Source organism: Geotrypetes seraphini, chromosome 4 (genome assembly GCF_902459505.1).
Source record: "Geotrypetes seraphini chromosome 4, aGeoSer1.1, whole genome shotgun sequence".
Classification (NCBI taxonomy): Eukaryota; Metazoa; Chordata; class Amphibia; order Gymnophiona; family Dermophiidae; genus Geotrypetes; species Geotrypetes seraphini.
In genome coordinates this window covers 278,528,558-278,543,056 of record NC_047087.1, presented here as the reverse complement: position 1 = coordinate 278,543,056, position 14,499 = coordinate 278,528,558, and the positions used below count along the sequence as shown (strand labels likewise).

The window sequence follows — 14,499 nt, the reverse complement described above, 5'->3', positions numbered from 1 at the left end:
TCTAAAATAGACTAAAAATTGTAACATAATCTTCTTGTCACATATCTATTTTAGATTGAAATATATCAGTCATACCTATCAAACTCATCTTTTAAGCTATTAAATTATAAAATTTGGACCATTCAAAGATTATAGTAGATGCACTGTAATGGGAAAACAGAAAATTCCATAAAATTTTTTTAAAAAACACTGATCAACTTGATTATCAGAATGACTGATAAAATCTTGCTCAACACAATAAAGGAAATAGAAATAAAACAAAATAAGACAGGAAAATTAATGGTACATTTTGGAAAGATTTCAGAGGCAGAGCTGTTGTCTTCAGCGCAGTTATGAACAAAAAATGACAATTTCAAAATATATCTAGTGAAACATGAAAAGCATTCCACTATCTCTCTCAAGGGAGAGGTGACAAAGCAATGTGAATGGAACCCCAGATCCTATTTTAAGTCCTGCCTAGTCAATATTGAAATAGTTCATTGTTTTAATATTCTAGAATGTGTTGAAGTTAGTAAACATTCAACATAAATGTGTCATACTCGTGCTTCTCCTTAAAAGCATGCCTTTATAAAAAAATTTTGGATAGGGCCTTGGCATTCCAAGCAGGAGTAATGAATTCATGTTTGAATGCTCTCATTTCCCCATCCCTTACTTATTATCAATTTCGGAAAGCTCTTAAAAACTTGTTTATTTAAACAATACAAAACACATTATTGATTTTATTTTTAAATTTGTTATTATAGTCAGTTTCTACTATCTTATGATCATTTGTTTAAACAATTCTACAGACTATTTTTATTTATTTTAGTATAATCAATTTGTATTGTGTAATTACTATCTTTTATAAGTTTTTATAGGGCTGTATTTTGCTATCTAGTATTTTATTCTGAACTGTTATTTTCATTTATAATAATTGTTACATGTCTGTATTTCTAATTGCTTAGTGTAATTATGATTGTGTAAACCGCCATGAACTGATGGTTTGGCGGTATATAAAAATAAACTATTATTATTATTTGTAGTGCAAAAAGAATATGGGGCTCATAATCAAAACTTAAACACGTCTAAAAACCTGCCCAGGTTGGTGCTTGGACGACCTAAAAGAAAGGTCAAACCAACTTTCTGGATGTGTCATGGGACTTTTTATGCCTCTGAATGCCGCTGTGTGCCCAGAGCTGAAAGGGGTGTATCTGGAGGAGTGGTTAGGGCAATATATGGGCAAGATGTGGGCCAACCTAGACTTTGTCGTCTTGCAGGGATAATCAAATGTTTTGCGAGACATCCTGGATGAAACTTAAAGACATTATGAGTTAGAAGATGTGAAAACAGGTATAAGTGCCAAGAAAATATCCAAAGTGACCAGATAACCAACACTGCAGAGACAAAGTAAAGACCCGCACACAGTCCCCCAGTGTTTACTGACCCCCCTCACACCCCACAGAGATCAAAAATAAAAACGTACATGCCTTTCTCCAGAACATCAGCACCTGGTATAGGAAAGCCTAGTAGAGCTGCACACAAGTGTCTTAAATAGCCTGGGGTGGGATAGTGAACATAAATGCAAATGTCAAGAGTCTCAAAAAGAGTCCATGTGGATATCTCAGCAATCTAATGAGGAATAGTAACCAAAGTAGTCCGTTGAAGTTTCATCCAGTGAAAACAACGTCCTGACTAGGAACCCAGTTTTGGCATGCTTAAAATGCCTTCTTCAGGGGACACTTGAATAAATAAACAATGATATGTATAGAGAAATTATATAAATACTTGATGATGTCATAAAGCACTACTCCAAAAATAATGGAAAAGAACCTCTTCAAAATCACAATAATAAATACAGGTTCCACATGCAATTGACTTGTACTAAATCAAGAGGGAAAGACCTCAGCAACCTGCTCCATGCACCGAATAGTAAATTCAAGCACTTGACAAAAATGTATATATATAATGCACTTATCTGTTCACAAATAAGAGCCCGACGGGACCCGTTTCGCCCTCCTATTGGCTTCTTCGGGGGACTTTCTGACAGTGCATTCAGTTTAGACTAAACTGAATGCACTGTCAGAAAGTCCCCCGAAGAAGCCAATAGGAGGGCGAAACGGGTCCCGTCGGGCTCTTATTTGTGAACAGATAAGTGCATTATATATATACATTTTTGTCAACCACTTACCGATTGAAAAAGTTTGGTGCTATAGACACTATCATAAAAAGTTTTTTCGGGTGGTTGCGAGGGTTTTATGACCTATGATGGTAACTTTGTCCTGCTGAAGAAACCATTGCTTGAATTTACTATTCGGTGCATGGAGCAGGTTGCTGAGGTCTTTCCCTCTTGATTTAGTACAAGTCAATTGCATGTGGAACCTGTATTTATTATTGTGATGTCATAAAGCAGACAGATATATGGAAAAGAATATTCCCATGGGACATGTTGCAAACACAATAGACTGCATGTGGAAAGCATATAAATACATAATAAAAATAACAATAAACAAAAGTGATTAAAAGTAAATAAAACTACAGTATAAGTATTTAATAAAACATTGTAAAACCCAAGATATTACATGGTACAAGTAAAAATATATGAATACAAATTAAAATGTAAATAATAAATCAAAGTTCAAATTTAAAATTCAAAACCAAATAATGAAACAGTGGAGACCAGCAGAAGACTGAAAAAAACCACACAAAAGTCCTGGCTAAGGGTCTTTGGACAGTGTTGCATTAAAAAAAAAAAAACGGCTACAGGAAAGGGATAACCACTGATAGATCAAAACAAAAGCGTTAGCCACGAAAAACGGGTGCTTGAGTGATGAGCAATTTCGGAAGAGACATACCTGGTATATATTCATTTAAACAAATGCAATGTGACCTTAAAGTGAACAAGAAGAGAAAGTGTGGGTGAGTCAGTAAATGCAAAGCCGGAAACTGATGACGCTACAAATATAAACAAAGCAACTGAGGTACTTAAATATTGATATACTGGCACAACTTACAAGGCCTACAGAGCAGTAAAGGGATAAGAAAGTAATTATAAACCTGAGAGTAATCACCAAAGTTAAGAACAGAAAACATTAAAACAAACCCAAAACTTTAAGCTCGCGTTACATTTCTGTTGTAAACAGGTGAGTATATAATGGGTTTTGGGGGGCTCACCATAACCTATAAAAGAGTTCTGGTGAGATGTTTATGTGGCACCATTTTTGCGAAGTTTACAGCAGTGACCTGTAAGGTGCCCCACTTCTCTGTTGCCATGTCTGAGTGGCCAGTCCATTACAAGAATGGCCCCTCCCACATCCAAATGGTCTTGCTCTGGGCTTTTGGGACCTGGACGAAATTTTGTTTGAAAATGTGGTATAAAGATAGACATCCTGGCGGTCCAGACATATTTGATGTAGGCTAGAGAGTTGCTGGTGATTTGATGGTTAAGAGATGAGATTGTTTGGTGCAATTGTAATTTGCTTCAGTTTAAAATTGATTGCCTCCAATAAATCTGTGGCAAAAAGATGATTGTTCAAATTTTTAGTGTATTTTAGTTTACGAATCCCTGATGCAGGCTTAGCTGAAACATGGCTGTGTTTTATGAATATTCTTTTTTGTTGTAATATTAGAAATTTCTTAGGGTTTTTTTTTTTGTTTGTTTTTTTTTTTACTCGTTTGGAATATCCTGAAAATAAGTCAGGCTAGGGAGTTTCTAAAGAAGATTATGGAAATCACTGCACAATAGGGCTAGTATTAGTGAGAAGGGTGTTGTGGCAGAAATAAAATGTACTTTAAGCCCAGTAAGACACCAGCCTTAATTTCTCTCTGGACTGCTGGTAAGTGTGCTTTGAGAATGTCTGTCTGTTTTTGTTTCCCTTCAGAGAGCAGAGATTATCTTTTGTCTGGCAGATCTGCTGACTGATAACAGAGAGGAAATTATTTCTGCCAACAGAAAAGACATGGAAGAGGCAGAGAGCAAAGGTAATGGGAGTACTGATTAACTTTATTGTACCTTTCCATAAGGTGATCTGAAAACTGTGCTATTAAAAGCTGTGTGTTAGGATATGGAGATAATTGAGAGCATACCGAAGTGTTAATTACCAGTCAACTATGTCCTGGATTTCTCTAGGAGGCATGTTTTTGCTGCTCTTGTAGTCCTGGAATCTACTTTTGATTGCTCACCAATGTTTTAGGCAGTTTATCCTTTTAAAGGAGTGGAAGAGTTGCCTAATGGCCTGAGAACCAGGGGAGCCTGGTTTAATTCTTACTGCAGCTCCTTATGACCATGGGCAAGTCACCTAACCCTCCAGTGCCTCAGGTACAAAATAAGCACATAAGAACATAAGAGTTGCCATACTGAGACAGATCGAAGATCCATCAAACCTGTATCCTGTTTCCAATAGTGACCAACCCAGGTCACAACTACCTGGCAAGATTCCAAGGGAGAAAAACAGATTTTATGCTGCTTATCCTAGGAATAAGCCGTGCATTTCCCTAAGGCTTCTCAATAATGGCTTATAAACTTCTCTTTTAGGAAATTATCCAAACCTTTTAAAACCCTGCTAAGCTAACTACTTTCACTACTACATTCTCCAGCAACAAATTCCAGAGTTTAATTACTTGTTGAATGAAGAAATATTTTCTTCTATTTGTTTTAAAAATATACTACTTAGTAGCTTCATCGCATACCTCCTGTATATAAGAACATAGCACATAAGCATTGCCTCTGCCGGGTCAGACCAGGGGTCCATTGTGCCCAGCAGTCCGCTCCCGCAGCGGCCCCCCCAGGTCCATGACCTGTAAGTGATCCTCTGCCTAAATCTTTTATTCCCTAATCATTTAATATCTTGTATATTAACCCTCTATCTATACCCTTCAATCCCGTTCTCCTTCAGGTAGTCATCCAATCCGTTTTGAAACCCAGTATCGTACTCTGTCCTATCACCTCTTCTGGAAGCGCATTCCATGTGTCCACCACCCTCTGAATGAAGAAGAACTTCCTAGCATTCATTCTGAATCTGTCTCCTTTCAATTTTTCTGAGTGCCCTCTTGTTTTTGTTGTCCCCGCTAGTCTGAAGAATCTGTCCCTCTCCACCTTCTCTATGCCTTTCATGATCTTATAAGTCTCTATCATGTCCTCTCTTTTCCAGGGAAAAGAGCCCCAGCTTCTCTAGCCTTTCAGCATATGAAAGGTTTTCCATGCCTTTTATCATCCTTGTTGCTCTCCCTATGTATCTCTACCTCACTCGTCTCTATGTCCAATTTTCCTCTCCCTTCCCCCCGTGCACCATCTCTTTCCCTCTCACTCACACACTCAGGCCCAACAATTGTCTCTTACTATTCCCTCCCTCCTTCCTATGTCCCAAGTTAGTGCCCCTCTTCCTCCTTCCTGTGTCCCAAGTTAGGGCCCGCTTCCTCCCTGCCTTCCTCCCTCCCTTGTGTAAAATGGCTGCATTTACTATTTTTCCTATTAATACCCCCTCCCTTCCTTCTGTGTCCCAAGTTCGTACCCCCGCCAACTCCATTTAATTATCCCCTGCCACCGCTGCAACTCCGGAAAGGGAAGGGCAAAGCATGTGCAACGATTGCACGCCGCCAGCCCACAAGCCTTCCCCCCGACATCAATTCTGACATTAGAGAGAAGGTCCGGCAAGCAGCGATTGCCCAGAACTAGGGCTCTCTCTCTGCAACTCTGGCATGGTATCTCCATCCTCCTCTTCCCTCAAACAGTCCTGAACTGCCATATTACTACACTCAAGAAGGGCTTCATGCCTCAGGAGAATGAAAACTCCCTCAGATCAATGAACTTTCATTTGGTTACCATCACTCTCCCTATCCCTCAGCTGTGTGCAACATTTTCCAATACCATGTTACTATTTTTATGCCTGGAAACTGCTCATTTTAGTGTTATTTGAACCCAGTTATGTGCTGCTCTTAGCTTGGGCTTCCATTCCAGGCTTTGATATCACTTCCTTTCTGGTTTTGTATACATATCAGTGAAACAGTGGCCATTATCAGTGTGTTACACCAGTTGATTTTAATTTTACAACACGATGCCTGGCTCTACATGATGTTCTTAGCAAATATGTGACTTCTCTTTTAAAATTGTACAGTATGGAATGCCTCTCATTTTCATTTAAAGGTAAATTGAATTTTCATGTGCCTAGTCAGAGTCTATATGAATGAGCTGAAATTTTTAAATGATAACATAAACCACTATCAGAATTGTAAAAATTATAAAATAAGTTTTAAAAGTTATAGGATTGTATTCACACAAGAATGAATGTGTTTTTAAAAAAAATATAATTGTAATATATTAGGTTGGATAAGCTCTGAACTGCAAAAATCATCGTGGAAGTTTGCCAGTTAGGCCTTTTTCTCTGTTCCATTACATCCACTATAATAAAACCCTTAGTGCGCATGCACAGTTGAAACTCCGTACGTCCATGCTCCATGCCGCCGCATGCGCAGTAGGAGCCTGCGGCAGTTTCTCCATTGGCCTCCGTCCTCATGCGCATATGCGGCAATGGCTTCCCCCTACACACCCCAGCCAGCCTGTGCCTCAACAAACGGCAAATGGCCAGCCCTCTAGGGGTCAAGGCACCACTGCCAGGCACACAGACAGGGTCCAGCAGGGTTTCCCTAGCCCGAGGGTAGCCACTGGGCATGGGGGAGCATATAATGTGTACCTGTATGTAATATGTAAACTGCTTTGATTATAACCATAGAAATGTGGTATATCAAATCCAATCTTCTTTTTCTATTCCCTTAAATATTGTATAATTTTATTAGATTTTAATTCTTAATTTTCTTTGGACCATTGTGCAATTGGAAAGTCAGAATATAAAATTTAAGTATTGAACTCTCCCAATCCTCTCTCCATAGGAAGATTAGCGGCTCCTTTGTTGAAACGACTGAGTCTATCAACAGCAAAGCTGAACAGTCTGGCCATTGGGCTTCGTCAGATAGCAGCCTCTTCTCATGATAGCGTGGGACGTGTTATTCGCAGAACACGTGTAGCTAAAGATCTAGAGTTGGAACAAGTGACTGTTCCAATTGGAGTCCTGCTGGTGATCTTTGAGTCTCGACCTGATTGTCTGCCTCAGGTATGCTCCTAGAACACATCTTGTGTGAAAGAAGGTTTCAGATAGGCTTTACTGTTGCATGTGAACAAACTGATATACAGTGGTACCTTGGATTACGAGCATAATCCGTTCCAGGAGCATGCTCGTAATCCAAATGCTGTATATCAAAGGAAGTTTCCCCATAGGAAGTAAGGGAAACTTGCTTTGATATGTTCTTCCCCCCCCCCCGAGGCCAGCAGCGCTGTTCCCCCCCCCACGAGAACCGGCATTGCTCCCCCCGAAGGCCCCCCTGCGAACCGGCACCCTCCCCCCCGCAATCCGGCACCCCTCGCCGCCATCAGGCACCTTCCCGCCGCGACCTGAGATCCCCCAACCCACCCGAACCCTCTTCTTACTTCCAGTGTAGCCTCCACATTGGCACCGACACCAGCATGTCCTGTGCGTTGGTGCCGGTGCCCGAAAATCTGCTTCCTGTGCCGGGCCTTGAGCATGCGCGCATGCTCAAGGCCTGAGAGTTCACGTTGACACGCAGTTCCTGATTGGTGAGGCCCGACTTTAGTGCAGGAAGAGGCGGTCAGAGCATACTGTGAGTGATTTCCTTCACTCACCGGCGCTCTGGCTGCTCTCTCCTACCTCTCTGACTGCCCTCTTCTGCCGGGTCATTCGCGGTCGGAAAATACCGCAAATGACCGGGACTGCGAATGACAGGGGGAGCACTGTATTTAAAATATCTTAGTGGTATCTTAAGTTTCATCCTGTTTTGGTATAATGCAAAGCTTTTTATTTATTTTTTTAAAGAAGTATTTTGGATCTTTTAGTGCTGCGTTTTCCCGACTCATTTTGAATTTGTTTGTGCTTGTCTGACCTCTAATCATGTTAACAGGTATCAGCCTTGGCAATCGCTAGTGGAAATGGTTTATTACTGAAAGGAGGGAGAGAGGCAACGTATAGCAATCAGATTCTTCACCGCTTGACTCAAGAGGCACTTTCTATTCATAGTGTCAGGGATGCTGTGCAGCTGGTGAGAGCTTTAGCATTTTCTACCATAGTTTTTTTTTAATCTTATTTCACAATGGGGATTACACTGTTTTCTAGCACAAGAGTTGGTGTCATCTTCCATAAATTCTCCACTGTTGTCAACCTGCACACTGAGAAATAACATTTGGTTTGATTGTTGCAGGTGAACACGAGAGAAGAAGTGGAGGACTTGTGCCGCTTGAATAAACTAATCGACTTGATCATTCCACGTGGCTCCTCACAGCTTGTCAGGGATATCCAAAAAGCTGCTAAGGCAATCCCTGTCATGGGCCACAGTGAGGGGATCTGTCATGTTTATGTGGATTCAGAAGCTGCTGTAGAAAAGGTTACAAGGATTGGTAAGGTCAAAAATAACCCTTCTATTTTGTGATTATATTCTTCCTTCCTCCCCAGAAAGTTATTTTTACATAATGCTATTTGTGAATATTTCAAAGCACTTGTGACATTTTAAATTTGGGATTGATGATGCCTTCTAGACACAAGGGGGGAAATAGTAATTTTCTAATGAGATGTCCTAAAAGGTACTTATACCAAAACCAATCACAGTAGCATACAAATTTGTCCCTGTCCCTGCAGGAACTCAATTTCCCCATTCCGTCCCCGCAAGTTTTGTCGCTGTCCCTGCTCCATTCCTATAAGCTCTGCTTTAACCGTACAAGCCTCGAACGCTTATGATTTCAAAGTGTTTGAGGCTTGTGCAGATGAGGACAGAGCTTAGGCATTGGTGGAATGAGGCATTATGACATCACAATCTGAGCTCTAGAATGTTGCTACTTCTGATTTTAAAGTGTTTGAGGCTTGTGCAGATGAGGATGGAGCTTGCAGGAATGGGACAGGGACAGGAAAAGAACTCATCAGGACAGGATGGGAAAACAAGTTCCTACGGGGAACAATTTGTCTCCATGTCATTCTCTAATACAAATCGACACCATCTCTGAAAAAGGTGGAAAATGTTGGAATACGTGTGCACCTTACAACTGTACACAAATTACATTCCCAGCAATACCTGCACAAGAATCATATAATAAAAGGCACACTTTTTCTGTGCACCCATTTTTCATACAAGGCTGTAAAGAACAAGGAGGTTGTTATTTTCTTACTGCTAGTTGACGTCATCCCAGCACAGAAATACTCCCCAGCATCTTTTCTAGAAACCTTTAGGAGCAATTTCACTACACGTGCACATGCCTTTTCCCCACCATTGCACAGGACCAGTTCAGTCTTCATATTTCTGTGGATCAATAAAGATGTGTTTCTTTTTCTGTCCCTCTAGCTCAGTGGTCTCAAACTCAAACCTTTGCAGGGCAACGTTTTGGATTTGTAGGTATTTGGAAGGCCTCAGAAAAAATAGTTAATGTCTTATTAAAGAAATGACAATTTTGCATGAGGTAAAACTCTTTATAGTTTATAAATCTTTCCTTTTGGCTAAGTCTTAATAATAATATTGTCATTTATAGCTAAAGAGACATCGGTCCAGAGGAGGGCGACGAAAATGATAGGAGGCTTGCGCCAGAAGACGTATGAGGAGAGACTGGAAGCCCTGAATATGTATACCCTAGAGGAAAGGAGAGACAGGGGAGATATGATTCAGACGTTCAAATACTTAAAGGGTATTAACGTAGAACAAAATATTTTCCAGAGAAAGGAAAATGGTAAAACCAGAGGACATAATTTGAGGTTGAGGGGTGGTAGATTCAGGGGCAATGTTAGGAAATTCTACTTTACGGAGAGGGTGGTGGATGCCTGGAATGCGCTCCCGAGAGAGGTGGTGGAGAGTAAAACTGTGACTGAGTTCAAAGAAGCGTGGGATGAACACAGAAGATTTAGAATCAGAAAATAATATTAAAGATTGAACTAGGCCAGTTACTGGGCAGACTTATACGGTCTGTGTCTGTGCATGGCCGTTTGGAGGAGGATGGGCAGGGGAGGGCTTCAATGGCTGGGAGGGTGTAGATGGGCTGGAGTAAGTCTTAACAGAGATTTCGGCAGTTGGAACCCAAGCACAGTACCGGGTAAAGCTTTGGATTCTCGCCCAGAAATAGCTAAGAAGAAAAAAAAAAAAAAAATTTAAATTGAATCAGGTTGGGCAGACTGGATGGACCATTCGGGTCTTTATCTGCCGTCATCTACTATGTTACTATGATCAAGAAACTGTTTTATTTTACTTTTGTGATTATGATAAACATACTGAGGGCCTCAAAATAGTACCTGGTGGGCCACATGTGGCCTCCTGACTGTGAATTTGAGACCACTACTCTAGCTCATATCGCCTCATTCATGGATGTTGCAGTGCTTGGTCCCTGTGGTCAAAACTTGAATGTGTAAGTCCAGTAGCACAGGGCCAGGCCACTTTCCCAGTACTGTTAGGTTTTTAGCCCGTTTTTAAGTTCTTTCCAAGGCCCGCTTGGCCCCTTTATCCTTGGATACCCAACTGATTTTATTTCAATATTGAGTTGTTTGATTTTGCTGCACTTATTTTTCCCAATATGTCTCAGAAGACTGGTTTCAAAAAGCACAACTAATCTGACAGGACTGTGTTCATCATGGACACTCACAGTTGGTGCCTGCAAGGCCTGAGCCCGATCATGTTTCTTCTTATAAATTTCTGTTTGCAAACATCAAGAAGAGGCATCAAAGTTTAAGAAAAGCAGCACAAAAGAATTTTTGTCACAGACAAGTCCATTCCATCATGCGAATGTTCAAAAAGTTTGCTAGAAAGGTAACTTTGATTCAGTTACTACTCCAGATAATTTAGATATACAGTATTTCATTTCATAGAATCATCTCATGATATTATCACTAAAAGGGTGACTGTTAGTTTTCCATAGAGAGGAACAAAAGATGTTAGTATTGAAAACCTTTCTTTTAAAAAACTCCCCCCAAAACCTGTTCTGTGGGCAACCTATAATGATGTTCCCAAATGTTTGTAGACCAGGGGTGGGCAAACTTTTTGACTCATGGGCCACAATGGGTTCTTAAATTTGACAGAGGGGCCGGGTGACCCATGGTGTGCGAGGAGTTGCTATGATACTGTCATTTCTGCGAGCCTTTCCCTCTCGCACCCCGCGCCTCACTATACCTCTTAAATCTGTAGTTCCTAAAATTCTTTTAATGTTAAACCTTCCCAAACTTTCACTTATATTCCAATCGTATCTTATTTAAAACACATTGGCATAACCCCCCCAACATCAAGCAACTTACTTCATTAATTACTTCATGCAGTTTACAAAACTTCCCTGTCACATATACATAATGCTCATAAGTGTCCAATCACTCACTGATATAGACTCCTCACCTCATTTGATTCAGCAGCATGGAAAAGAAAGGGAAAAAGCCCATCTCGTCCTCTAACTGAAGCACAGATTTTGTGGATTTTTTCAGGATTTGCATTTCGTTACTTTAAAACCGCACTCTTTCTATCCTCTTCTCGGGGACCAAGGCTCCCCTCCAAGCAGCACTCACATCTCTATTCCAAGGGGGCTTACAAGGGGCCAAAAGGCCACAACCTCTTCCCATCTGGATGTAGTTGTTCTCACAGTAGTCAGCTACCCTCTCCAGGTTCGTGAAGCTGTTAAGCAAGGCCCGCCCAGGATCTCCTCCAGCAGCATCTGCAGCTCCGCCATCTTCACATCCTTAAACCGCTACTGCGGCGAGAAGGCGAGGGTGCTGAGCGAAGGGAAGGAGGAGGGGGGTGGGACCAGGAAAGCATGCAGGGATGCAAGCGCCTAGTAGAGGGATTGAGGAGGTGGGGCCGTGAGACCACGTGGGGGCAAAAACACTGAGCTGAAGGAGCACGCGCAAGTGAGCGTCACGGAGAGATCCAATGAGAATGTCAAAACCAGGACGGGACTGCCAGTGCAGGTTCTCCTTCTGAATGTAATCCAAATAAACGAGGCATTTCAACTAGTAACTAGACAAATTCGGTGGGCTGGATTAAAAACCTAAACAGGCCAAATATGGCCCATAGGCCGTAGTTTGCCCATGTCTGTTCTAGACCAACACAATGAGAAGTAAGGTGTTTCTACAGATGAAACATAGAGTTTTGTCTTTGGGAGCCACATTTTTCTTTAAATTTCCTTATAAATGATAGTTCTTATGGTTTTTTTAGATCCCATATACTTATAGAAATTTCATTTGGGAAAAGTTTCCATTCCAGTGTACTGAGAAGAAGTGAAATTTTCTTTTGCTTTCTATTTGCAGGAATAGAGGGCTCTAATTTAAACTTGTGCTTGAGTGAAAAGGTGTGTTAGTCCACTCTTCAAGGTAATGTGTAAAAATAAAACAAAAAACATAAAGGAAAACAAATAATATCTTTTTTTATTGGACTAACTTAATGTAGTGCTTCCTCATATCAGAAATTAGCAAATGTAAAGGGAAACATGAAAGCATTTCAGTGGTAGTTGGAGACAAAGCAGTTTTAATTCCTTTGTAGTAGAAAAAGCCAATCCACTTCTCCCTCAATATTCGCGGGAGTTATGGGCAGAGTCGGCCCGTGAATATTTTAAAAAACGTGAATAATATTCAGGCCGGTTCTGGCCCACCCCCCACCTTACCCCAGAATACCGGGCGTTACCTTAAGCCCTCCGAGACTCCCCGGAACCGTACCTGGTGGTCTAGCAGGCTTTCAGGGCAGGAGCGATCTTCTTACGCTCCTGCCCCGTGCAGATCACTCACAGGAAATGGCTGCCGTGAGCTCCCGTCATAGCCTCTGAAGATCCATGAAGACTGGAGTGATTTCTGACCTTTATCACTCAGAACAGGTGACCCCTTTTGCATCCTGACCTTCAGTCCTTGGCCCTCACAACTTGAATGTCGAGAGGTTAGAAGCAGATTCCCTGAACTTACCATATGGTGTCTTCCAAGCCCTACTTGTGTCCAGGAGAGATTTGAAGGCCTCGTGGTCTAAAATGGAAGAGGTTTACTGGCATGTGTGAGGACAAGAACTGCTTGAATACCTTCTATATTTTAGTCAGGTCTCAAGACCATCTCCATAAAAGTTAATCTTGGTGCAGTTGGATCTTATCTCCATGTAAAAGCAACTCTAGGTATTCTCTTTATATGGGGCTTTCTTCTGCTTAAACCCCCCCCCCCCCCACACACACACACACACTTCATGCCCACAACAGGGTAATGGGATTTCAACACTGTCATTATCCAGCTAACAATAGCTCCCTTTGAGCAACTTGAAACCTTCATCTGAAGTAGCTGATATGGAAGATCCTGTTTTTGGTGGCAGTTAGTGAGCTCCAGGCCCTAGTAGCTGATCCACATTATTAAAGAAACCATGGATTCTGCACTCTACCAGAAAATTCATAAGGAGAATATATGGCCATCTGTCTGAGCTGAAACTGACATGTACAGTAATTGGATTTTGCAGCAAGACAATTATCTAAAACACAAAAACAAGTCTACATCTGAATGCCTGAGGAGAAACAAAATAAATTCAGTTGTGGATTAGCCTAGTCAAAGTCCTGACTTGAACCCAACAGAGATGCTGTGGTGAGACCTGAAATGAGCATATCGTGCACAAAAATCTCTGAATATGCCTGCAATAAGGCAGTTCTGCAAAGAATGGACAAAGAAGGTTCCTCAACAGTGATGTGAAATACTAGTATAAAATTATAGGAAGGTTTGGCTGCAATTACAGCAACTAAAGGTGGTACCACCAGTTATTAAAGTTTAGGGGGTAGTTACTTTTTCACATGGACTATATGGGTATTGGCTAACTTAATTTATTTAAGGAACATTTATAAAATGTTTACTCTGGTTTCCTTTATCTACTATAATTTTACATTTCTTTTAAAATTCAGCAACCATTCAGTGTGAAATATATTTAATAATGGAAATTGAGATGGGGAAAAGAACTTTTTAACATTATATGATTGAAAGTTGCATAGAATTTGCAATTTAGTGTGGGTGTAAAAAGTTTTTTTTATTTTTTTTTGTAATTCTTTATTCATTTTCAAATTACAATAAGTGTTAAATATGGTCAATCAAAATAACACTTAACTATCATTGGTACAATACATAAACTCTTATCCCTCCCCCTTCCCACCCCTCCCTACCATGTATTCTATTATCTTATACAATATGTAATAATAAAATATCCCCCCTTCACTATTAAACTTATAAATTTAAGGGAAACAATGTCAACTAATCCGTACAATATTTTGTTAATGGTTCCCACACATCCTGAAATTTCCTGAAATATCCCCGCTGTATTGCAACAAATCTTTCCATTTTATAGATATGACATAAAGAGTTCCACCAAAAATTATAATTTAATCTACTCCAATCCTTCCAATTATATGTAATTTGTTGAATGGCAACACCAGTCATTATAAGTAATAAAAAGTTTCAATGAAGCACATGTGCTGCCCCTTTGATTCAAACACATTGA

General features: G+C 40.6%; 1 protein-coding gene across 4 annotated transcripts in view; it reads left to right on the top strand.

The window, feature by feature from the left end:
* ALDH18A1 (aldehyde dehydrogenase 18 family member A1) overlaps positions 1–14,499 on the top strand; it is an 88,399-nt gene that overhangs the window by 58,193 nt on the left and 15,707 nt on the right. For all 4 annotated transcript variants that reach the window (XM_033942472.1, XM_033942471.1, XM_033942473.1 and 1 more), the window contains exons 11-14: positions 3,858–3,957; positions 6,862–7,082; positions 7,945–8,082; positions 8,242–8,437. In XM_033942472.1, the coding sequence (XP_033798363.1) occupies positions 3,858–3,957; positions 6,862–7,082; positions 7,945–8,082; positions 8,242–8,437 (655 nt within the window). The remainder of the gene's footprint in view (positions 1–3,857; positions 3,958–6,861; positions 7,083–7,944; positions 8,083–8,241; positions 8,438–14,499) is intronic.